This window comes from Nyctibius grandis, chromosome Z, assembly GCF_013368605.1.
Source record: "Nyctibius grandis isolate bNycGra1 chromosome Z, bNycGra1.pri, whole genome shotgun sequence".
In the NCBI taxonomy this organism is placed as follows: Eukaryota; Metazoa; Chordata; class Aves; order Nyctibiiformes; family Nyctibiidae; genus Nyctibius; species Nyctibius grandis.
The window spans coordinates 10,805,482-10,830,176 of record NC_090695.1 but is presented as its reverse complement, the minus strand read 5'-3'; the positions used below and the strand labels follow the sequence as shown (position 1 = coordinate 10,830,176).

General features: G+C 40.8%; 1 protein-coding gene across 1 annotated transcript; it reads left to right on the top strand.

Moving 5' to 3' along the window:
* The first annotated feature begins 328 nt into the window (after window positions 1–328).
* On the top strand, window positions 329–22,982 carry AMACR (alpha-methylacyl-CoA racemase). Its single transcript, XM_068423276.1, has 5 exons — window positions 329–578; window positions 3,820–3,963; window positions 7,226–7,386; window positions 12,600–12,786; window positions 21,355–22,982. Exons 1-5 carry the CDS (start codon window positions 329–331, stop codon window positions 21,762–21,764), a joined length of 1,152 nt encoding a protein of 383 aa, XP_068279377.1. The 3' UTR covers window positions 21,765–22,982.
* The last annotated feature ends 1,713 nt before the right edge of the window (window positions 22,983–24,695 follow it).

Sequence of the window (24,695 nt, the reverse complement as noted above, 5' to 3'; positions counted from 1 at the left end):
CCCCAGCAGCGAGGGAATGCCCAATGCCCGTCTCCTGACTAAAACCCAACTGCGGAGGGCAGACGGGGCGACCGTCGGTGTGACACGGGGAAGGTGGCTGCTCGGCACACACAGCCGCGGGGGATCGGGAGGAAACACAGGCCGTTTCCACCGGCGAGGGGCCACGCAAAGCAAAGCCAGGTGAAAGGAGCCAGGCGTGCGCGGCACAGCCCGCTCCTCCCGGGACACCTCCGGGAGCGGGGGGCGCTGAGCCCGCCACCGGAACGCGGGCGGCCGTGACCGCGGCAGCAGCGATCGATGTCTCGGCGCTCGGCAAGCGGCGACCGCCATGGCGCTGAGCGGGGTGCGGGTGCTGGAGCTGGCCGGCCTGGCGCCGGCGCCGCTCTGCGGCATGATCCTCGCCGACTTCGGGGCCCGCGTGGTGCGGGTGGACCGGACGCCCCGCTCCGCCGTGTCCACCGACGTGCAGGGCCGCGGCAAGCGCTCCTTGGCGCTTAACATCAAGCGACCCCCGGGCGCGGCGGCGCTGAAGCGGCTGTGCAGCGCGGCGGACGTGCTCATCGAGCCCTTCCGCCACGGTGAGGGGGGGGCGGCCGTGGGGAGCACCGAGGCGGGCTGGGGGAGCACCGGGGGCGGCCGTGGGGAGCGCCGGGGCGGGCTGGGGGGAGCACCGGGGGCGGGCTGGGGGAGCACCGGGGGCGGCCGTGGGGAGCGCCGGGGCGGGCTGGGGGAGCACCGGGGACGGCCGTGGGGAGCACCGGGGGCGGGATGGGGGAGCACCGGGGACGGCCGTGGGGAGCATCGGGGGCGGGATGGGGGAGCACCGGGGGCGGCGTAGGGAGCACCGGGAGCGGGCTGGGGGAGCACCGGGGGCGGCAGGGGGAGCACCGGGGGTGGCAGGGGGAGCACCGGGGCGGGCTGGGGGAGCGCCCGAGCGGGCTGGGGGAGCACCGGGGGCGGCCGTGGGGAGCACCGGGGGCGGGCTGGGGGAGCACCGGGGGCGGGCTGGGGGCGCCGTGCGGTCGGGCATGGGGCAGCCTCACGGAGGCAGTGTGTGTAAGCGGGAGGTCGGGTGCGTGGCTGGTAAGGGGCCGTGGGGCGCGGTGCTGAGGGGACTCCCGTCAGTCTGTGACCGCTTGAAATGCATAGCGGCAAGGGAGCAGCTTCTGGGGGTTATTTCGTGTGACTGGGTGGAAGAATGCTGTGGGACGGACGGGGATTTGTGAAGTGCCACAGCCCTGCGACAGCGCAGGGCAGAAGCTGTGGAAGGTGCTCAGCCAGGGCCTTGCCCCACTGACTGAGGCACCGAACAAATAGTTCTGGACAGCACCAGAGTGCATGAGCTTGGGCATCATGCACCCATGCATGAGCTTGGGCATCAGGCCTGCAGCGAGTTTCTGGCCTACTGATACAATTGAACTCACATTTGTAAGGTTAATCTGTGGGTAAGATGTAGGAGATCATAGAATCATAGAATGTTAGGGGTTGGAAGGGACCTCTGGAGATCATCGAGTCCAACCCCCTGCCAAAGCAGGACCAATCTAGGGCAGGTTACACAAGAACGCATCCAGACAGGTCTTGAAAGTCTCCAGGGAAGGAGACTCCACAACCTCTCTGGGGAGCCTGTTCCAGTGCTCTGTAACCCTTACAGTAGAGAAGTTCTTCCTCATGTTGAGATTGAACTTCCTGTGCTCTAGCTGGCATCCATTGCCCCTTGTCCTGTCGCAGGGCACAAGTGGAAAGAGGTTGCCCCTTTCCTCTTGACACCCAGCCCTCATATATTTATACACATTAATCAGATCCCCTCTCAGTCTTCTCTTCTCCAGACTAAAAAGCCCCAGGTCTCTCAACCTTTCCTTGTAAAGCAGGTGTTCCAGTCCCTTAATCATCCTCGTAGCCCTCCGTTGGACTCTCTCCAGTAGATCTCTGTCCCTCTTGAACTGGGGAGCCCAGAACTGAACACAATACTCCAGGTGAGGTCTCATCAGGGTAGAGTAGTAGATAGCAGTCTAAGTCTCAGAGCTTGTGATTCCTCTGAAGACAACAGATCTAACATGCTCTCTTCCTTCATAAACTATACACAGGCACTCATCTGATGCTCACGCATGGCTATTTTAGTATCCCTGCTGTTCCTTGAGGATGCTGTTCTGTTACGAAGGGTATCCTCAAGGTCAGGTTGGACAGGGCTTTGAGCAACCTGTTCTAGTTGAAGATGTCCCTGCTTGTTGCGGGCGGGGTTGGACTAGATGACCTTTAAAGGTCCCTTCCAACCCAAACCATTCTAGATTCTATGATCATGCTTCAGTGAGGAGGTAACTGAAGTAAACTGCAGTCAGTTTAGAAATAGAAGGCTGTATCAGTTGAACAGGCTTACGTATCCTGTGTCACGGATAATGCTTTTAATTCTGAAAACGAGTTTATGATTGTGATATTTTTTACCTTAAGAATTTTTTGTTTTGTTCCTGAGAAGCTGTGCAAACAAAAATTAAGACATTAAATTCTGTTTTTCATTGTAGCTAGTTTCCTATTTTCTAGTGGGGTATTTCTTTTTCTTGTCATGGAAATTTCTGTTTTCTTTGGTTTTATATGCACTTGCTTTTTTTTTTTTTTTTTTTTTTTAAATCTGGAAATGCAGGTAATTTTTTAACTAGGTTTTATGGGCCTGTAACTGAACTAGGCAAATGTGTGCACCAGCACGAAGCTGGTGTGAACCAATGAGAAGATGAGGGCCCAAGTGGCAGGAGAGTTTCTTTAAATGCGCATGTACCATTGAACTTCCGACACTGACTTTGTGACACCAGGGGTTATTTGGCACCTAGTTCCCACTTGTGCTTTTGAAAATCTTGCTCTTTACCAAATTTCACTGCTTTCTCCTTGGCATCAGTCACTTGCCACTGCCCAGAAGTAATACAATAGAAATAGATCTTAAGGAATTTTAAGATTTAGTACTATTATGGACTAGTCTGTGAAGCAAGTTGCAGTAATAGATTCTGGGGCAGAATAGGCATTGAAGTTATGTTATCACGTCCCCTCCAAAGTGTGTCTCCCTGCAGTGCCAGTATAGATTATAGGGCATAGTCTGACCAAACTGCACTGAGCCAATAAAAATCTGTCATTTATTTGCAACTTGAATTTACTTCTTTTAAAACCATTATTTTAGAAATGCAAGGTCAAAATTTTAGCCTTCATTACTGTAAACCCATGCTGACCAAACCTACACTTCATTGATTTTTAAAAGTTCCTTATTCTCTACAAAAGAACACATTTTCTTTTGTGCAGTTGTTGCAAATCATTTGTAGAATAGTGGCAAGGTCTATTCGCATCAGTGACTTAAAAGGTACAGGAACATGTGGAGTACTGAGAGGCTTCTACAGTGAGGAAAGCGTACTCCAGTGAAAGATGGAACCAATTTCAGGTCATTTTAATGTGGAAAACATAAGAGTTTGCTCTTTCTCTTTTTTTTTTTTTTTTTAAAGCAAGCCTTTGGTAGCTTTCTCTCTCATTCAACAGTGCATGGATTACAGCAAGCTGTCTGGCAATCTTTTGGGAAAATAAAACAGGAAAAAAAAAGCGGAAAAAAAAAGAAGGGATCCTAAAGCTTAATTTCCACTTAATTGCCTTGTATTCAAAATGTATGCAGTATGTTGGTGATTTATAGCATTCTGGCTGTTCACATTGTAATACAGATACTGAATTGGAATGTATTACTTCATAAATTGCAATTCAATTCTGTTGTATAGAGTAACTTTGAACCATATGTATTCTGAGTCTTATTAAAAATAAATGTGAATTAGCATTCCATGCCTTTGTCTTTTTAAGGTGTCATGGAAAAACTTGGGCTTGGTCCAGAGGTCCTTCTAAAGGAAAATCCCAGACTCATCTATGCCAGACTTAGTGGATATGGCCAGACAGGAAAATACGCCAAGTCTGCAGGTCATGACATCAATTTTTTGGCTTTATCAGGTAGGCTGTAAAATTTCCTGTCAAATAAGGCTTTTTCCCCCCTTAAATCAAGACCTGAGAATTTATTGAGAGATTATTTGCAGATAGCTCAAATTACCTGAGGTGCAGTCGGGTGAAACGGCTGAGCAGATCTGAAGCATGTCTGTCTGTGAAAGGAGGGTTTTCTTCTCTTCCCCTGTGCTTCTCCCTGTTCTTTTCTCTCCAGTTAAGCTCTGGTGCTTGCTTAACCCCTCTGTAAGCTCCCTCACAAGTCAAAAACTGGCCAGGAGAAATGAGGATGTTTTTCTGCCAGGTTATTGAGGTGAAGCAGTTCACTAGGGATCCAACAAACATAAAAAGTCAGCACAAGAAAGGAGGAAGCACGGGCTGGATGGGCTGTTCATTTTGGCAGTAGCAGTGAGCTGTTAGGCTGGATCAGTGTGTCTTCTCAGGCTGTACAGTATTTTCCTTCCTTTGTGCTATTTTATCTGAACAAAACTTTTCTCTTTGAAGAGAGGACTGAAGTTTTTATGCATTTTTGTCTTTCTTCAGGGCCTATCTCCTAAAAAATCTGTGTGTTTATAATCCCGAAAGGGCTGCAGATTATTTTGTGTCTTGGTGAGCAGCTTTTTTTGAGCAAAGGAAAACTAGGCAGGCTAAGCCATCTGAGCTCTTGTGCTTTTCTGCTCTAAGTATCTCTCCATTGATACCAACAGAAAGGAAAGGAGGTTTAAAATAAAGGGGCAATGCTATGTTTCCTTAAAGTGTTGTAGACAGTATGCTGTTTTTAAATGTCATGTTTCTACAGGTATGCAGTAACAAATGATAACAAAATTGCCCAACTGGTGGTAGCGGTGAGTGCCTCATGCATGGCCCCACCTACTGCTGTTCACACTGCTGCTCTCTGTGCTGCTTCTCCAAGCAGGGAGGGAGGGAGGAGGGAGAAAGTGGCTCACAACTTCTTGGCTTCCCACTGGATAAAGCATTTCTTTTAGCCCCAGCGAAGAGCCTGAGCAGAGGCAGTGCAAATGTGGTGATCCGGTATCACCTACTATGGGAAGTCATTGTGTCATGGAATTAAGTTTCTTCAGGGATGGGTTGAGTCTTCTCTCGTTATGTAAGATTGTCAGAGAATAAAAAAGAGTAAAGAAAGGATGCCTTGTTTGAAACACTTTTGACTTCATGTCAAAATGTCATGACTATGAGCCAGCAGTGTGCCCAGGTGGCCAAGAAGGCCAACAGCATCCTGGCTTGTATCAGAAACAGTGTGGCCAGCAGGACCAGGGAAGTGATGGTTCCCCTGTACTCGGCACTGGTGAGGCTGCACCTCAAATACTGTGTGCAGTTTTGGGCCCCTCACTACAAGAAGGACACCGAGGTGCTGGAGCAAGTCCAGAGAAGGGCAACAAAACTGGTGAAGGGTCTAGAGCACAAGTCTTATGAGGACCGGCTGAGGGAACTGGGGGTGTTTAGTTTGGAGAAAAGGAGGCTGAGGGGAAACCTTATTGCTCTCTACAGCTACCTGAAAGAAGGTTGTAGTGGGATGGGAGTCCGTCTCTTCTCCCAGGTAACAAGTGACAGGACAAGAGGAAACAGCCTCAAGTTATGCCAGGGGAGGTTTAGATTGGATATCAGGAAAAATTTGTTCACTGAAAAGGTTGTCAAGCATTGGAACAGGCTGCCCAGAGAAGTGGTGGAGTCACCATCCCTGGAGGGATTTAAAAGGCGAGTAGATGTGGTGCTTAGGGACGTGGTTTAGTGGTGGACATGGCAGTGTTAAGTGTTGGACTCGATGGTCTTAAAGGTCCGTTCCAACCAAAAGGATTCTATGATTCTATGATTCTCTGTCCAGATGATTTTGAAGTATTATGATATTTTTATTTGTTAGTAGCATAGGAAAAGAATCAGTACAGAAACAGTATAGTCCATTGCTCCCTTAGATTGCAGTACATTCTGTTTACAAAAGGAAGTGTTTTTGTCTCTGGGGCTGATTTAATCAGTAGTATTTTTATATTAGTGCTGTCTCCCTAAAATTAGGTAATTTTGCTTGAAATTTCACAGGTCAGGTTTTCCTGCCTATTTAAAGGAAATAGGACAAGGTGTTTGGGAGATGTAATTCCTCAAAAATTAGATCTCATATCCTGAGTATTTTCCTGATTTTGGTTTTCTTTAACTAAAAAATAGCTTGCATTAGAAGCTCCAGCTCTAAGCTAATATGTTAATCTGCTGTTGCCTGTGACAACCTTTAGACTGTTAGAAGTGAGGTTTTAGTCAGCGACAGGGCTTTATGCTTGCACGACAGACTTTGGAAACTTCATTAAACTGTCCACTCAGTTGCTTGCCCTTAGGAAGTGCATTAGATCATTAGCTAACTGAGGAGTGCACCAGAATCATGGCGTTCTCAGGGAATTTTGGCCATGAATGCTGCAAGTCTCAGACCTTAGGCTACAGGCATAGGGGAGACGTGATCATGCTGCAGATTTTCTTGCTTGCCCAAGGGGGATCGCTACGAGCGAACTACAAAGAGTAAGGTGACAGTAAAGAGGTTGTTCAGGATGGCAGAGAAGTGCCACCAGATTCAAAGTTCTGTCTGAAGTAAACTGGCTTAGCCTTTGCTCTATTCCCTTTCATTTCTGCATAATTTCTGGCATAAACATAGGTTCCCTGTGTCTATCTTGTGTGTGATCAGAGGTAACCTTTCTGTGTTATTCACCCTTTCCTCTTATACACAACCTTTTTTTTCCAGAAGTAGCTGAAGAGGGAGGATAGCACTGAAGTGCAGTTGTCAGTGTGAAATCCTTTTTTATGATTATTAATTCATGGCTTATGTGCACAGAAGACTGTACATTTGCCTTTACTTTAGAAGATTCAAAGAAGAACCAAAGCTGCTTTGAGACATGTTCATAATGCCTATTGAATTCTTATGGGGGAGGTTCTATTCATGTACAAAGTACTAATATAGAATTATTGCACACAAGTTTTTTTGGATGAAATTTTGTCCCTATATAGCCAAATTATCAATGGTTTATCTGTGAGACTTTTATTAATCTCTTTAATTAAATTCATCTTTACTAACATGATTTCATATATTCTATTCTTTTGTGAATTAAAGAGTAACTATTTGCTAAGACACAGACAAGTAGAGACAGAAAACTTGATAGAAGTTTGCTTTATCCCTTGTTTACTTGCATAGATTGAAAAGTTTGAAACTTTTGTTGTAGAAATTTAGAAATAAATGTTTATAATTAATTTTATATTTATATTTACTTTGTTTTACAATCAGGTGTGCTGTCAAAGCTGGGTAGAAAAGATGAAAATCCTTGTGCACCCATAAATCTTCTGGCTGATTTTGCTGGTGGAGGTGTCATGTGCGCACTGGGCATTGTTGTAGCCCTTTATGAACGTACCAAATCTGGCAAAGGGCAGGTCATTGATGCAAGTATGGTAAGTTTGGTCTCAAGGAAGGTGGGGTTTCTTAGGCTTACTCGTTTGTGTTTTTTCCTACTCTGAAGTCTGTAAAAGGGAGGAAATTTGAGCTATTCGTAAGGTTTAAAATTGAGAACTTGGGAAAGGGGAAGTAAGTAAGCTCATAAAATGGTTATTCCTTCACCTGCAAGCAGTTTTCACGTATCACTGTTGGCATAACATCCTTATGACATGGGACACATACTGTGGCTTTCCCCCGGTGCCGTTCCCTATCTTTCCTTTTACCAGGCTGCCTTCTTTACAAAATATTAGCTGTGTATGTTTGATGAGTAAGTTTGGTGTATGGAAATAGGGTGTATAATAAACAATTAACATTATGCGTAACAGCAAAAATGATGATCCTAATAAAGTAAAGAATTACATTAGGTTTATCCAAGATACATCTGCTTATGACTTTGTGACAGGTTATGTCTTATTAGAAGCACTGTTCCCTTGAGTAATTACATTGCCATGTGTTATTGCCAAGAAGCCAATTTCAAACACTTTGCATTAATGTGCCATAAAATACATGAGAGGCTAAATTAGCTTAATAGTGAATACTATGGATTTTTTCACTTCAAGGCCACCCACTTAGACACAGAGGAAAAATATGTATTTACGTTTATCCCTGAAACCTATATTATCTGCAAGTGATTTTTCTCTCTCGGTCTCTCTGGTTTTTTTGTTTTTCTTTTTAAAGAGCATTGCAATTAAAATTTGACCTCCCTTCAGGATATTGTGATACAGTGAAGGCTATGATTTGGACTTAAATATAAATCGAAATAAATTATATTAATTGAAAGAATCCCTTTGTTGAAGAGGTCTTGAAGGTAGGAGAATAGCAAGAGATGTTAGCTATCTTGACTTGAGTAAGTTTTTGACAAATTCACATGACATTCTCAGAAGCAGACCGTGGCATTATGGTCTAAATGAAAATTCTATGGGATCAATGCAAAACTGCTCTAATGTTTTTACCCCAACAATAGTTATTAGTAGTTGATTGTCAAGATGAAAAACTTACCAACTGGAGTTCTACAGATGTCTGTTGTTTTGTTTTTTTTTTTAATTGTTTTCTCCAATAAGCTGAATGCTGGATGAATGATTGCGTTTAGTAAATTTACAGATGATATGTATGTGGGAAGAACTACAAGTATGTTGGACGCTTGGATTAGAATTGAAAATGACCTTTTGAGATTGGAGAACTGACCTGAAAAAAATTGGCTGAAATTCATGGAGACCACTGCTCTGTAGTTCTCTTAGGCAGAAACAATTAGCTGCACAAATGCAGAATGAGAACAATTGGCTAAAGTACAATCCTGGGGGTTTGTAGTAGTCACAAGCTGAACATGAGTCAACAATATCATGCTGTTGTAAAACACACACACACTGTATTAGGATGTATAAACAGGAAATAGAGCCAGTAAAGATTCTGAAGTAATTCTTATCTATTTAACATTTAAAAGGCCTCAGGAAAATACTGTTTCTGATGCTGGCCATCACCTTTGCAAAAAAAAAATGACCTTTTTTCAGGTCAGTTTCTCAGACTTTTAGGAAGTCTGAGAAACACAACAAAAATGATCATGAGTCTAAAAACGACCTACAAAGGAAAATTGAAGGCGTTTATGTATTTGTGAAGCAAAAACTGTGGAGAATTGTTGCAAGTCTTCAAATATTTAAAAAGATATTACTTGTAGTTTGGAGTATTACCTTATTTTCACTATTGGTACTTTAAGTCATTAAAAGAATTTGTTAACAAGAAGAATCAATTTTTAAGTCTGCTAATGTCCTAATGAGATCTCTGGCTCACTGGGAATGGAATGTATAGTGGTTTTTTGTGGGGTTTTTTTAGGCACTCAAAAACTTCTCTCTTTCAATTTTTTCTTGTCTCATAGTTGTGGAATTTACAGTTCCCTACTGATGTTCCTGGTGTCCTGTGAAATGGATGGAATATTGTCCGGTATCACTGGATGTACTTTACCTGGCATTTTGTTATGTTTCTTTCACTCGAACAGACTTCCAGTGAGACAGATGACATACATACAAGCATCATCAACAGCAAAGACAGTTAAATAGACTGGGCTGATGAGCCTGTTTTTATATCTAAGTTTGTTTCATGGAAGTAGATATTTTTAAAATCACAATACCGTAGCATTGCAGCTGTCATTTCATTTTAACATTCTTTTTTATTTAATAGGCCCATTACTTAAGTTGCTGTACAGTTTAGGTAGTCTGAGTATGGTAATGACTCTGACACATGGTGGAATTTTCTACAGTAGAAGAGGGAAAATTAATTTCTTTTTTGGCAGCTTTGTGTCCTCAGGATTACTTTTATTAAGTTTTCATCGTACTTTATTGATTGTTTTCCTGATCCCTTGTTTTTTTTTTCTTTTTATTGCAATGTCTATTTTTCTGAAGTGATCTAAAAAAAAATAATTATTTCTTGTCTTTGAGGTTAGTGATTCTAGATTGACATCCAAATTTTCGTGGTAGAAGAATTTGTTACTTATCTTTTGTTTCTAGTTAGTATGCTGAAAGCTGAAAAATGGCTTGGGAGCATTCTTATGATCAGTAATATACACATGAAGAACTCTTCTGGTTAGTGAAACTAAACTGAAACAAAAAAAGGGTAGTGAGGATCAGGCCAAGGACTAGATTTGCATCACCTCTTCACAGCATCCAGTGATATTGTTGCTCTGCTTAAAAAGTAGACACTGGGTCCTGCGTTTCAGCTGCCTACCTCAGAAGAATTAAATGCCTGGTTTGAATTGATTCATGTTAGTTGCTGTCTTTTCTCATTGACTCTGTAGGGATCATAGGTATCTTATAGTGAGCCTGATAGTTCCCATGTGCTGAGTAGGATGTGGAGTGGACACTGCGATGTGATACGGTAGGCACAATTCTACATCTGCAGTCTTGCAGCACACTGCAATAGAGGCATGTGAGTCACTTTAAGTTCACTCCAAATTCAGACACAGAGCCTTCTGCTGATGGTAGGCATCTGACCAAGCGTGACTCACTCTTTGTGAAAAGACAGCCACAGGAGAGGATGGTGGTAATGATCAATTGCATAATAGTCTCATGGCATGAGCATATAGCTGTCCAACAGAAGACAGAGGTTCCAGGTTTTCCTCAGCCTGGAGGTATTCAAAACCAAAATTCCCACATCCTAGAGGCCTTCATCAGTCACGAGGATAAAGATTAGGTTGGTGGGGATTCATTCTCATTTTTGTTTGAACTGTTTCACTCTGGAGAAGGAACGGAAGACTTGTGGAGCAGACAGGTCACCCAGCGGGGTGGTGCCTCTGGATTCTTGTCCCTGCTTCAGAGACTGCTGATGCTTTTAGCATGAGGGAGCTGTTGAGTGAAACACATAACTGTTACTGTAATCATTCTGCAATTAGGCTTAAGTGAAGTCTCCCTTTGTTGTGCTTTTCATGTTTTAAAAGAAAGCGACCACATTAGCATGTGTGTGGTGTTATTTGAGCATGCCTTTGGAGGTTTGGTGCAGATGTTAGACACCTTTTTACTTGTGTCTGAATTGCAGTGGGCCTCAGGGAGAAGCTAGCTGTCCAGATGCCCAGCCAGGGATATTTCTAAAGTCCCTATACCAGTCCAAAACAGATGTGCTATTTTATTTTAAATGTTTCCAGCATATGTAGTACTGTACGTAGTAAGTATTGTAAGTAGTTCCGCCAGTACCAAAATCTCATTTGCAGTTAGAGCTTATTCTGATCTTATCCCCATCTATTATTATCCTTACTTCCTATGTTTTTTGTGTATTTTTTTGTTAATATGGGCAGTGCAAGATCAGATCATTAGTAAAGCAAACATTATTTTGATACCCTTGCAGTCATTTTGCAAACATGTAGATGAAGGTATACAGTATTTTCTCGTGTGAAAGTACTTTAATTGCCTTTAACATACGACAAGTAGGGCAGAAGTGTTCCTGTCGTTGTGGCAGGTACTTGAGAAAGAGGCCAAGTAATACACATTAAATGAAGAAGCCTTCATGACTGCATACTTCAAAGATTTGCATGTTTTAAATTCTTGCTTAGAAAGGCAGAAACTAGTAGATTTTCTACATGAAAATTCAGTAGCTTTTTATTTTGGTACAATCTCTGTTCTTTTCTCTATAGACAGGTTAATTTTACACAGCTGGAAATGCATGAATCAAAATGATACTCAAAACAATACAGCTCAGGTTTTCCTCTGTTCCACTGGGATGTGTCTGGCCATATACTGTTACTGCCTCATCTTCTCTTAGTTTCTTCTCTCTTAGTTTCTTCTCTCTAGAACACAGTCTCTTAGTTCTCTTAGAAGAACTTGTCATTAGTGTTTCTAATGCAGTTGGAAGAAAAGGGATCCTGCTGGTGAGCAAAACTGTAGGATGTGATTTTGTTTGGAAAGACTGGTACAACGTTGATGATTATTGAAAGGCTGAACAAACTGAATTTTCGTTTGTTTGTACTCCACATAGCCAAAAATTTCAGGAGCAAGTTGGAACAGGATTAATCATGTTTTCTAGTGCTGTATTCATCAGACACTTGTCTATTTAGAGATTACCTTGCTATGTCTATGTACCTGCCAGTGATGAGAGTGGGAGAACAATTTTTGTTTTAACTTAGTGATGAGCTCCCCAGTTCCAATGGTGTAAGAGAGCTTTAACCTTTGATTTCTTTCCAGTTTTCTTCTGAAAATACCAGTCCTATTATAATCAGTAAATTCAAAGAAGTTAATGTTGAGATAAAAATTTGATACTTACAGGACTGGTATAGATATCTTGATTTCCAGACAATTAGAAGGCTTGATGCTGTCAGATACTTAATGTTCTGTAGAGCCAAGAAGCCTGTCCCATGACCTAAAACTACTTACATTCTCGGTGTGAATTTCTTATTATTACAAACTTGCTAAACTAGGAGACTGTGTGTGTTGAAAGTGTGTTATCCATCTGAAGTTGCATTGTTACATTTATGCTCCTTCTTATTCTCTAATTCTAGATCATTTCACATATGCAATATAAACAGTAATTGAAAATTTTAAGAAATTAAAATGCTTACCAGAGATTTTGTTATTAAAAATCTTAACAAAGGACAGAACTGGTAATAGTTTTTCGCTGTTTTGTTTTACATAGAATTAAGGTAACATGCTAACTAATTTACTGAAGCTGTTACTTTTTCCCGTAAATCTTCAAGGTAGAAGGAGTAGCATATCTAAGTTCTTTCCTGTGGAAATCGCAAAATTTGGGACTTTGGAACAGACCTCGAGGTGAGAACCTGCTAGATAGTGGTGCACCTTTTTATGAAACCTACAAGACCTCCGATGGAAAATTCATGGCCGTTGGTGCCATTGAGCCTCAGTTCTATAGTCAGTTAATAAAGGGTAAGTAACTCGGAGCAGTTGTTTCACATCAGAAAAGCGTGGTTGAATGAATTCTTTGATACTTGATTTTGATTATTACATTGGTTATGTTGATTTCTTTGTAAAAGCCAAACACTTCTTGAAACTACTTGGGTAGTTTAGTTGACTTTCTTCTTCTAGCAATTGATTTCTTTCTTTTTCATCCCTTCTTCACCTTACCCTCAGAAACTGCACTTAAATGACAAGTTTTCTTCTGGAGTTATGGTAATAGTAGTCTGTGACGTGGCTGGACCACTAAACAACTAATTTTGGAAAACAGTTTTTTCAAGGGATTGTGAATATACTTGAAAAAGGAAACCTAATTCTTTGATATTGCAAATAACATTTCAAGAAATTTCAGTAATTTGTGCTATAATTTTTTTAAAATATAAACTATTTAAATCTTCGTTGGAAGTAGTTCGTAATACTTCTTGATAGAACGGAATTTTTCTAGAAGCAAAGTCAGCTTTATAAATTTATTTCCACCACACAATTTCAGAGTGCTTTTAGTGTCCAGCTATGGATATAATTTTTATATTTGACTGAAAACTCTTTAAATATGACTAGAAAATATGATTTATCTGTTTGAGAAATTAGAATGGGTCATGCAGAATAATTGTGTGAAGTTAAAACAGAAATTTGCAGGTGCCTTTTTACCTTTGAACTGTTTCTGTGCTTCAGGCTTTGGATCAGATGTGCTCTTAGCTTCTTACTGGTTATTTAATTTAGAAATACTTTCTTCTGTTGTGCTCCTTTGGTAGATTTCTATGCTTTCCGTACAGAATTTATGAAAATATAAAAAATTCACAAAAGAATTTGGTATTTATTCTCTTTGCATTATTCTGAACATGAAGGATATAAAAAGTTCTCAATGCAATTTTAGTTTTGCTTAATGAGTAGAAGGAATACCAACAAAGGATATACCTAAAGTAGATGTACCCAGTGTGATGTGAACCAGTTTTAGATGTGCATGACTTACATGTGATAAATCTTTGGTGAGTGAGGGTGGCAGTGGAGTATCTCCTTACTCTTGCTTGGTCTGTCCCTGCTGATTGTTCCTAGAATTGTAGCATGGATACCTGAACTGCTTTTGGCTCGGATAGAGTTACATTTCTTCATAGTAGCTTGTATGAGGTTGTGTTTTGGATTTGTACTGGAAATAGTGTTGATAACACACGGATGTTTTAGTTACTGATGAGCAGTGCGTACATAGCATCAAGGCCTTTTCTGCTCCTCACACTGCCCTGCCAGCGAGTAGGTTGGAGGTGCACAAGAAGCTGGGAGGCGACACAGCTGAGACAGCTGACCCCAGCTGACCAAAGGGATCTTCCATACCAAAGGACGTCATTCTCGGCAATAGAACTGGGGGGATGGGGGGATGGTTGGCAGGGGCCAACATCGGAATGGGCTGCCCAGGGATGTGGTGAAGTCACCATCTCTGGATGTGTTTGAAAAAAGACTGGACATGGCACTTAGTGCCATGGTCTAGTTGACAGGGTGGTGTCAGGGCCATAGTTGGACTCAATGATCCCACAGGTCTCTTCCAACCTGATCGATTCTGTGTGATTCTGTGGGCGCCACTGCTCAGGGACTGTTTGGTCAGTTGATGGTGAGCAATTGTTTTCATTTGCATCACTTGTCTGTCTTGGATTTTATTTTCCTCCCTCTGTTATTATTTTTTTCCCCTCTTCTCCTTACAATTTTTATTATTATTATTATTATTATTAGTTTGTAATTATTAAAATGTTTCTATCTCAAGACACAAGTTTCTTTCTCACTTTTACCCTTCCAGTTCTCCGCCCATCCCACCCAGGGGAAGGAGAGCGAGTAAGCAGCTGTGTGGTGCTTAGTTGCTGGCTGGTGTTAAACTGTGGCAGTTCCTCTCACAGGCATTTCCTCTCGCAGCTCAACCCCAATCAACTGCATTGCACTAAGTAGTCAGTGCCAGGGCCTGCACTTTCAGGAGTTTTTGAAGTTCAGGAGCATGGTAAGATGAAGTGAAGGTATGGGGTTGTAAGGTGGGGTATGCTTTTGGTGAGCAGGATCCCAAAGAGAGATCTTGTTCTGTACACTTTGGCTTTGTTTTCTTGCAACCTGTGATGCTCCCAAATAAAGTTCTTACACGTCTGTGGCTGTAAATGGCTGCTTCTCTGGGTAGCTTAAAAAGGGCTGTGCAATTGCTAGAATATCCAAATGGGTACATGCTGATACATGAAACACATAGGGCAGGCTCCTGGAGTGACTCAGGGACTTGTCCAGCTTTATGTACTGCCCCCAGATCAGATGTCAAGTTTGGAAGAGCCATGTTCTTGGCTGAAGAAGCTGGTACTTTGTCCCTTATTGTCCTGAGAATAACTTGTTTGCAAACTCCAGTTCTAAGCTACTTGATCTTGAAAAAGAAAGTATAGTTGATTATTCAACACTTTGCAGTTATTTGAAATGTTATTCTCATCCAGTCCCTCGAGATTTTTTTGCTTGCCAGAAATGGAGTTGGGGAACAAAAAGAAATATGAAAGTGTATCAAAGTAAAATGTAAGCCCTTGCTCTGAAAGTTAGGGAATTTGGAATTCCAGTGTATGTCTTCAGGGAGAATGCCTGTATTGAATACAAAGGAAGAAAGAAAAGAATAAAGCTGCTTACTCAAATACCCATATGTTTGGCTTAAAGTGATCAAACACTGGCCTGCAGTATTTGTGACTGCACTATTTTATTCTTCTCTAGAGAGTAAGTTGGATAGCACTTACTTTTAACATACAGGAGTGGGCTGGAATCTATATTTGTTCAAAACCAAAACAAATTCTATAATGGAGTCTGGTCTTGTTTGTCACCCTTCTTCTCAGGGAACCTTTGCTGGACACTCCAACCTTCTTCTGTTGATCTTTGCTACAGGGCAAGACTCAGGCTTTTCTCTCTCAACCAGCCAGACAGCTTATCTAGACAGAAGCCTGTGATGGATGAATCCAGTGGTCAGGCAATATAACATGCTCAGTGGCCAGTCTCTGTCTTATTTAGATAACTCTTTACTGAGGAAAATGCTAAAATTCTGTTTTCCTCTTAGTTGTTTCTCAGAAATGTAGGGCTTAAAGTTGGAGCAGCAACTATGAATTCATCTGCCTGCACTGGGGCACCCACATTGGACAACTTTATTTTCATGTTTGAAAGTATTCCTTATGCTTATAATACACAGAAATGGCTTGATTTTAACAGCTGAAGTTTCAAAAATAGTTGTCCCAGCAATAAAGAATTGGTGTATCTGTTTGTAAGCAGACAAGTGCAATCACAGCTGTGCCTGTGTTTCAGTCTGTTTCTGTTGTGTTTAAAAAATCCAACATAGAGACTATGGTCTTCTAAAGAAATTTTGCTTTTTGTCTTTAGTTGTATCACACTCTTTGCTTGTTCACAGTCAATAATTTTTCTTTGTTTATTTTGTAAAAGTATGTTGTTTAAAGTATCAGGCCAAACTCAAAATTTTTTCACAATATTGCTTTTAAAATAAGTGGTCTTTCTTCATTGTATTTTAGGTATGTATTATGAATTGTTCAGATTTTCACAGAGTAAATATTTATCACCTTCAGTAGTTATGGGTGCAAGCTTTCTGAAGCAACAGCATACTAAATTAGAACAGCAGATCCTTCTTGTGGCTTAGGGATTTTTTTCTTTCTGGGATATCTATTGCAGAAATTCAGTTCAGAATTTAAGCCTTTGAATGTTATGGAGAAGAAAAAGCTGCTTGTGAGAATTGTCTTGCTCTTTCCTTAACCCGAGGAGCTTTGACTTAGGCTGAATTGTCTGTTCAAGGCATTAATTCCCTACTTTGAAGTAGTGTTAAAATAGTATGTTCCAGTTGCAATTTCCATATTGTACGTATTCATATATTTCTGTATATACTAAAAAAGTATTTCATACTTTTTTCCCATAATTCTGGTCAGTTCTACTGATGAACAATTTGGTACTGTTCCAGATAAAATATATTCAAAAGCCACTTTATGTCTCTCTGTCCATATTCTGAGAGTAGGTTATTTTTGCCTCTCCTATATAATGAGAACACAAGGATATGGGTGTTGCAGATGTAAGAGTTGGAGATTTAAAGATGGTGGAATTGAGGACCGAACATGATTTCTGAACCATTTGTCACTGCTCACAGAGTTCTGGTTAGCAGAAGTGAAACTAATTTCCTTTTGGTTTTGGTTCACTTCAGTGTTTCCCTCCAGAATTAGGAACCCACTGCTGGGCCCGAGTGCAGTTAATGACATGGCGAGGAAAGTTCTTAAGGGGTCTGCAGAGGGAAACTAAGTAAGTTTAAGAAAATACAGCATCTTAGTTTGAGAAGATTGTTGGCTTTGTAGATCGTGCTTGGCAGGGAAAATTAAATTTCTGCTTACCACAGATTTATGAATTTAAAAAAAAAAAGGTTATATGAGAAACTGAAGCTATATAAAATAGATACGGTACATAATTGCTGTAGCAGCTGTAATATTAGGATTTGTATTCTGGGCTCACTGCAGACTACTTGCTGTTAACAAACATGCTGTAATCCTTTTGCTTATATTAATTTTATTACTACGAAAGTCAGCCAATAAGTAACTAAAATACCTTTGCATCTTACGAAAAATCTGATCTAAGAAACATGTGCTACTAAGGTTAGGTCTCAGTGTTTTGATAAAAAGAGACAGAATGTCTTCCAGCTGACCTCTAAATTGCTTCTGCAGGTTTCTCTTGATTTTTAGCAATATGTGCTTAGTGTTGCTGTAGCCAGGCTACAGTGGGCCTGCAGAACACAGTAAATTTTGTCTATCAGGTGAGAAGCAAAGGTTTGGTTCAGTGTTATGTGGTGTGAACTCGGTTACATAAGGTGACAGTTTCCTTGTTGCATTTTAGACACCCTCAGTTACACATAATGTTAAGTTTTATTTTAATTAATTTATCATGGTATTGTAGAGGGCCAGGTTCTTGTTGCACCAAAATGTTCGCAGTTGTGGTAATTAAATACATAAACTTGGGTACAGATATGGATACATTTGCAGCGATGCTCTGGTAGTACTCTGGGCCTGATCGACCCTGGGCCTGATCGACCTTTTGCTGAACTGTCACTTTCTAAAAAATGAATTAGGTTCAGCAACTTTGAGCAGAGAAAAAACTTTACATAGTTACTTTAATGAAAATTCACTACTACCTTGGAATATTCTAAAGTTCAATTCCCTCTCAGAGTGGGAATGACTTATATTTAGAGAGAGAGAGCAATAATGAATTATATTCAGAGAGAGAGAGCAATGACATACACCTTATGGCTGTGGTTTGGGCCAAAATTGAGGATTCCCATACTAGATGGTTCTATGCAGTCATGTTGTGGCAACATAATTTCAAAATTACTGCGCTATGAGCATACAATTTTGAAAAGAAAATGAGCAAGTTGAACCAAGAAAATCCAGAGCGAAGCTCTGCTAGGTATCCTAAATGATCTTTTAAAATAGTATGGCTGAAACACTGTAAGAAACTGTTTATTTCCAACATACCAAAACAACTTTGCTGATTTTCTAATGAATTTTACTGTTTTCTCTCTCTTAAAATAAGTGCCTAATTTTACTGCAGTTTGTCCAAGTACTATAGAAATAGAGATTTCAGTTTGTTGCATTAATAAATTAAGTGCAGATATATGTCAGTGAACCTATAGCATTTAAAGAAGACTTAAAGCTATAGCATTATAAGGAGACTTATTTTTTCATTTTTCAAAAATCATTATTTGAAAGCTGTTCTAGGGTAGGTTACTGGGCTTTTCTAAACAAAAATCCCCAGATGAAAATTTAAACAAAAAACTTTGGAGACAAGTTGTGATTGCTTTACCAGATATTCTGTGTAAAAGATACTTTGCTTTTGATTGTGTTGGGTGAAATCTGTCATCCTGTGGTATCCCAGACAATTCTGTCTGTGTAATTGTTTCCTTGTTGACTCAGTTGCTCCTGCTGTGATTCAGTTTGTCTGCACCACAAATGGTTAGCACAAGCTGGAAAATGAGAAGCTGTAGTGCTTAAACGCTGTTGGTTCATGCTGTTTAAATTTGAAGTCTTCAGTGGTCAACGGAAAGTGAGCATGTAATATTAAATTCCAGGTTCTGCATATTGTTCTGTTTTGCTAGAGCATATATGGTTAGGTTCAGCCAATTTTCCATCTGGCATGATCTTCAAATATAATTGTGTAATGGGATAATGGTAGAGCTCTGTTCATGTTGGACTGGCTGCTAGAACCCAAACCATAATTAATAAGCAAATAAATACTTATGAAGCAATGTTTCCAATTGACAAGATTTCATGCGTTGAGACAGAATCTCAGACAGTGTGTTGTTACTTAGATTTACTTATTGTGGAAGGTAAATTTGCCTCACCTCCTAGTTCTTAAGTAAACTTTATAGCATTGTTCATCTTTAGTATTGTAATTTGAAGATGAATAATCAAATTAATTTTGAAAGCATTGTTATCTTATATTTAATTATGAATGCTCAACCAGTATGAGTAATCTTCAGCAGATCTTTTTTTAGGATGATATGAATGGTTATGAACACTAGAGTGTAAGTTTAGTGATTTAAGGTGCATGTGACTTGGTAACTTGGTAGGGACTGATGTTTACCTTGTAGTAATACTTATCTTGATAACCGTAGGAATCTCTAATAAGATGTGAAAATACTTATTCTATCTTTTACTGTGTTGGTTTTCTTCTAAACATGAACAACCGCAAGGCTGTATTTCTGAGTCTGGAGACTGGCAGTCTCTGTGTTTTCCTTTGCAGTACCAAGTAAGATTTCAGAGCATGTATTCATTTTCAAAGCTACTATTTAAGATTCTTGTGATCAGCATTGAAATTCTTACACATTATCATAATTTGGGGGAGCCTATCACCCCAAGAAGTGCATGTAGTAGAGATTATGAGCAGAAAGAAAGAAATTAAAGAGCAGAAGAATGGATATTATCTTCCTTTCTTCTCCCTTGTATGTTTCAGTAGCTATATGTCTACCCCTCTCAGTGATAAGGAACCTGTAGAAATAGAAGATATGAAAAGTTTTTTCTGCCTGAAGTTTTATTATGCCTAAAGATTAGAGGAGCTCCCTGGAAATTCTACCTGCAAACAGGCATCTAGTAGCCAAGCCTGGTAACAGTTGCAAGTCAAATCATCAATCTGATACCAGATATCCAAAGATATAAGAAAGAACGCTCAAAATTAAATGTTTGCAGAACTCCACATCTTCTCTATCTTTTACACAGAGCTGCTGTTTTCTAAGCAGCTCCCTTTTTTGTTGTTTGTGAAGCACTATGATGATAGTTGTACTCTAGCCTTTCTGATTTCTCAAATTAACTTCTTTCTTATCCCTGCTTTTTCTGAGTTTTTCCTGCTATGTTCATGCTCCTGAATTTCAAGATGCCACTGCTTGGACAGCCTTCAATATACCACTTCTGATTTTTATTTGATATCGTAGACTCTGTACCTCTGTTTGTACTATCTCCATTTTGAAAGTGGGGTTTAATTGCCTTTTCTCTTGTTTCTTACCTCCTTTTTGAGATAAAGTCTACAAGAAGTAGTAACAATTCTTGGATCTCCTTGAAGTAGGAGAATCGAAGGGTAGAGAGTGCAGAGAGCAGAATCCATGAGAACAGAAACAGAGATGGGAAACTGGCTGCACAGGGGAGATGTAAACTCCCCAATGAGAGCGAAGGTGGTGCTTAGTTAAGAGAAGGACCTAGAACTTGCCTAGTTCAGGAAATTTTCAGTACAAAGCCTGTGTGTCCATCTTCTGCTCCTGTGTCTCAGAAGGGATGTTCGTATTGCATATCTAGGTGGTCCACGCGACTGATCTTCTGGGAAGCAGAGTTCTTAAGCAGTTAGTGCGTGTAAGGGCTATGGGTTTCAGTGTGCTGAAGAGGGGAGAGCAGCAAAGACTGCTGGAGTCCATTTGGACTGAGGGAGTCGAGAAGCAGGTGAGTTAGCCTGCAGGCACCTGCAGATGAGCTACCCTCATGCACATTGAGCCTGGGTATATCCATCCACACCATCTTCTCATCTCTGGCGTAGAAATAAGCCGATTGTGTTGGACACGCTGTAGGCTGCTGAATGTCCAGCTCTGGCAGATGTACTGGCTTCTGTGAGATAGGTATAGTGCTGCTGTAGTCCAAGAACCATTCAGCAGACTTCTGTGTTGCTCCTGCCACGTAAAGAATACAATACCTATTATAGAAAATGTTCTCAGAACAAAATGTTATCTCTAGGCAGCTACTGCTCTTATGAAGTGTTTATACAAATGAGTGTTTATTATATGTACTTAGTTAAAAGGCTGTAGCTGATGCGGTTTAGTCTAATTGCAAGTAATGGAACATTTTATTCTGCTGCTCTCTCCCCCTCAATCACAGATACCATAATAAAGTTTGAAGCGACTTTTAGTTAGTATGCTCTGCTTTGTTGGACTGCCTGCAAAATATTAGCTTCTTGAGTAACATACTTAGTTGTGGGCAGCACTTTAATTTATTTAAGCTATACTACAGTTAAACTTTGCTTTTCTCCTTTCAGGTCTTGGGCTGGATCCAGATAAACTTCCCAGTCAGTTGAGTTTCTCTGACTGGCCCAAAATGAAGAAAAAGTTTGCATCCATATTTGCACAGAAGACACAAGCTGAGTGGTGCAGCATATTTGATGGTACTGATGCCTGTGTGACCCCGGTTTTATCCTTTGATGATGTTGCCTCACATCAGCATAACAAAGAAAGACGTTCTTTCATCAAAAATGATCAGGAAGAGATAAGTCCTAGACCTGCTCCTCTTCTATCAAGGACCCCTTCTGTTTCATCATTTAAAAGAGATCCTTTTATAGGAGAACACACAGAAGAGATACTTCTAGAATATGGATTTAATAAGCAAGAGATTGCTAAACTTTATTCTGATAAAGTAATAGAATTCAGTAAACCAAAAGCTAATTTATAATCTCTAACTATGCAGATCAGACAAATTTCAGGCTGATACAGTGTGTTTCTATGCATTAAAACTGAATTATATGACAAATAAATGTTTGCATGGTATACCTTTTAAAAACATTTTTTTTACTATTAAAATTTTAAATTTAATTGAAAACAGTGGAAGTTATGTACTTGTGTACCTGGGTGGTCTGCAGTCTAGAATGATACCAAAATTGTGTCCTGAAGATCTACACAGTTTGCTTAGTAAGCAGCTGTAAATCCTCAAAATTTTTCTTTACATATCATATCCTGTGAAATGTTTGTTTCTTTTAATTCTTAGTTACACCGTTGCTTTGTAATGTATGTTGTAATTACATGAAGGCAATACTTTTCATAAAATATAGTTATATTCTCCGTAAACAAGTGATTGTGTTGTTTACTCATAGATCAGAAGGGATTTTTTTTTCTCTGGCTTATCATATTAATTCATTTGCCTTAACATGCCAAAGCAATGATAGAAATTATGCTGTTTTCTTATGTGCTGCTGTAGAGTTATTATCATAAAGTAATTCTATTTAATAGCCTGACTACATTTTCCTAATGCAGTCTTCTGATTATATTACATTTGGAATTTCAGTTTGCCTAGAAAATCACTTCAGAACAAAATTTGTTATTTTAAGATAGTTGCGAAGTATTAATCCTTTCCTCTCTTTTTGGAAAAATGGTAGGCAACTTAGCTGCACAGGTTTTAAACAATGGTTATTCCATAGTGGTTTTCATTTCCTTCAAAATTAAACCGACACTTGAAATAGTCTCCTTCAAGGCAAAAAAACCCCCTGCTTTTAAAAATAATTAATTATATGGCCTTAATACAGTTTTCTTTAGTCTGACGTGTCAGGAATTATGATACGAAGGGTTGTTTTTTTTGATAATTTTGTCAGAGTGTTTACCTTGAGGAAGATTAGTTTGTTGCTTAGAAAGACTTCCAAAGCTAAGATATACTTTAGCTCATTTTACATGTATCATGCCAAAATGTCACTGTTATTACTATAAAAAAACCTTTTACATTCTAATAAACACCTGCCTGGAAGGAAGAATTATCTAGTAAGTCCTGACAAATTAGATAAACAATCAGCAAAAGCATCTTAAGTTTCCAGCTGATAATCACTCTAATGTAAATTACTGAATATTATACACCTTTACAGTAAGATTTGACAGTTTGCTGTAGTCCCAGATGTATCTGATCGTGTCGGAGAACAATAAATGTTGTCACATGTAATCCCCAGTGCACCTAAGCTTTGACCCCAAAATTGCTGAAGTCAATTTGAAAACTCATGTTAACTTCCGGGGTTAACCTCAGGGGTCCCTATTGGGACCGGTTCTCTTTAATACCTTCATCAATGACATAGTAGGATCGAGTGCACCCTCAGCAAGTTTACAGACAACACCAAGCTGTGTGGTGCAGTCGACGTGCTGGAGGGAAGGGATGGCATCCAGAGGGACCTGGACAAACTCAAGAAGTGGGCCAGTGTGAACCTCATGAGGTTCAACAAGGCCAAGTGCAAGGTGCTGCACATGGGCTGGGGCAAACCCCAGTACCAATACAGGCTGGGGGATGAAAGGGTTGAGAGCAGCCCTGCCAAGAAGGACTTGGGGTACTGGTGGATGAAAAGCTGGACATGAGCCGGCAATGTGCACTCATAGCCCAGAAAGGCAACTGTATCCTGGGCTGCATCAAAAGCAGTGTGGCCAGCAGGTCGAGGCCCCTCTACTCCACTCTGGTGAGACCCCACCTGCAGTACTTCATCCAGCTCTGGGGGCCCCAACAGAAGAAGGACATGGACCTGTTGGAGCGGGTCCAGAGGAGGGCCACAAAGATGATCAGAGGGCTGGAGCACCTCTCCTGTGAAGACAGGCTGAGAGAATTGGGGCTCTTCAGCCTGGAGAAGAGAAGGCTCCAGAGAGACCTTCCAGCTGCCTTCCAGTACCTGAAGGGGCCTACAGGAAAGCGGGAGAGGGACTTTTCAAGGGCATGTAGTGATAGGACGAGGGGGAATGGTTTTAAACTGAAAGAGGGTAGATTCAGACTAGATGTAAGACATTTTTTACGATGAGTGTGGTGACACACTGGAACAGGTTTCCCAGAGAGGTGGTAGATGCCCCATCCCTGGATACATTCAAGGTCAGGTTGGATGGGGCTGTGAGAAACCTGATCTAGTTGAAGATGTCCGTGCCTGCAGCAGGGGGGTTGGAACTAGATGACCTTTAAAGGTTCCTTCCAACCCAAACCATTCTAGGATTCTGTGATTCGCAGCGTAGGTTGGATCAGCTGCGTCACTCAGGTGGCTAACCTCAAAGGTACGGTTTTGCTATGTCACTACAGATTTCTTCTAAGGCCGCCTTTTGGCAGATACGACTTTAAAAGAACCCCAAAGTGTTTTTTTTAAAGCCCTTTGCTTTTCAGAAACCAAGAAAATAATCAGTTGTATTGAGGGTGGCACACAGCAGATACAAAAAAATGTTCACCAGTTGCTGTTTGACAGACTTCTGTCAAGCTTTTTATCTGCCACTAACACTTTAGGGCAATAGGTAGGTTCACTTACTTGGGTTCATGAAGTGCATGGAAATCTTTTTCTGGTTATATATTACAGATTCTTTTCCCCTCGTTCAATCAACAAGAAATCAGCACTGTGGTGCTCACGTTGTTTGCTGAATGGGAAGATGAGGGCTCTAGTTTCTTGGTATCACTGCTGTCTTAACAGCAACAAGAGGAATAGCTTTGTGTCAGGCTAATCCTGCGCCTTGCCCATGTGATGTATGTTCCCGTTACGAGTGTTTCATGCTTAAACAGTAGTTCTTCAGTTGTGGATAGTTGGGAGCTTTGCAGACGCCCAAGAGCTCAGATCTGCTAATTTGAACACGGACTTCCCCGCCCCCTTCCTTTCATAACTTGTGATCG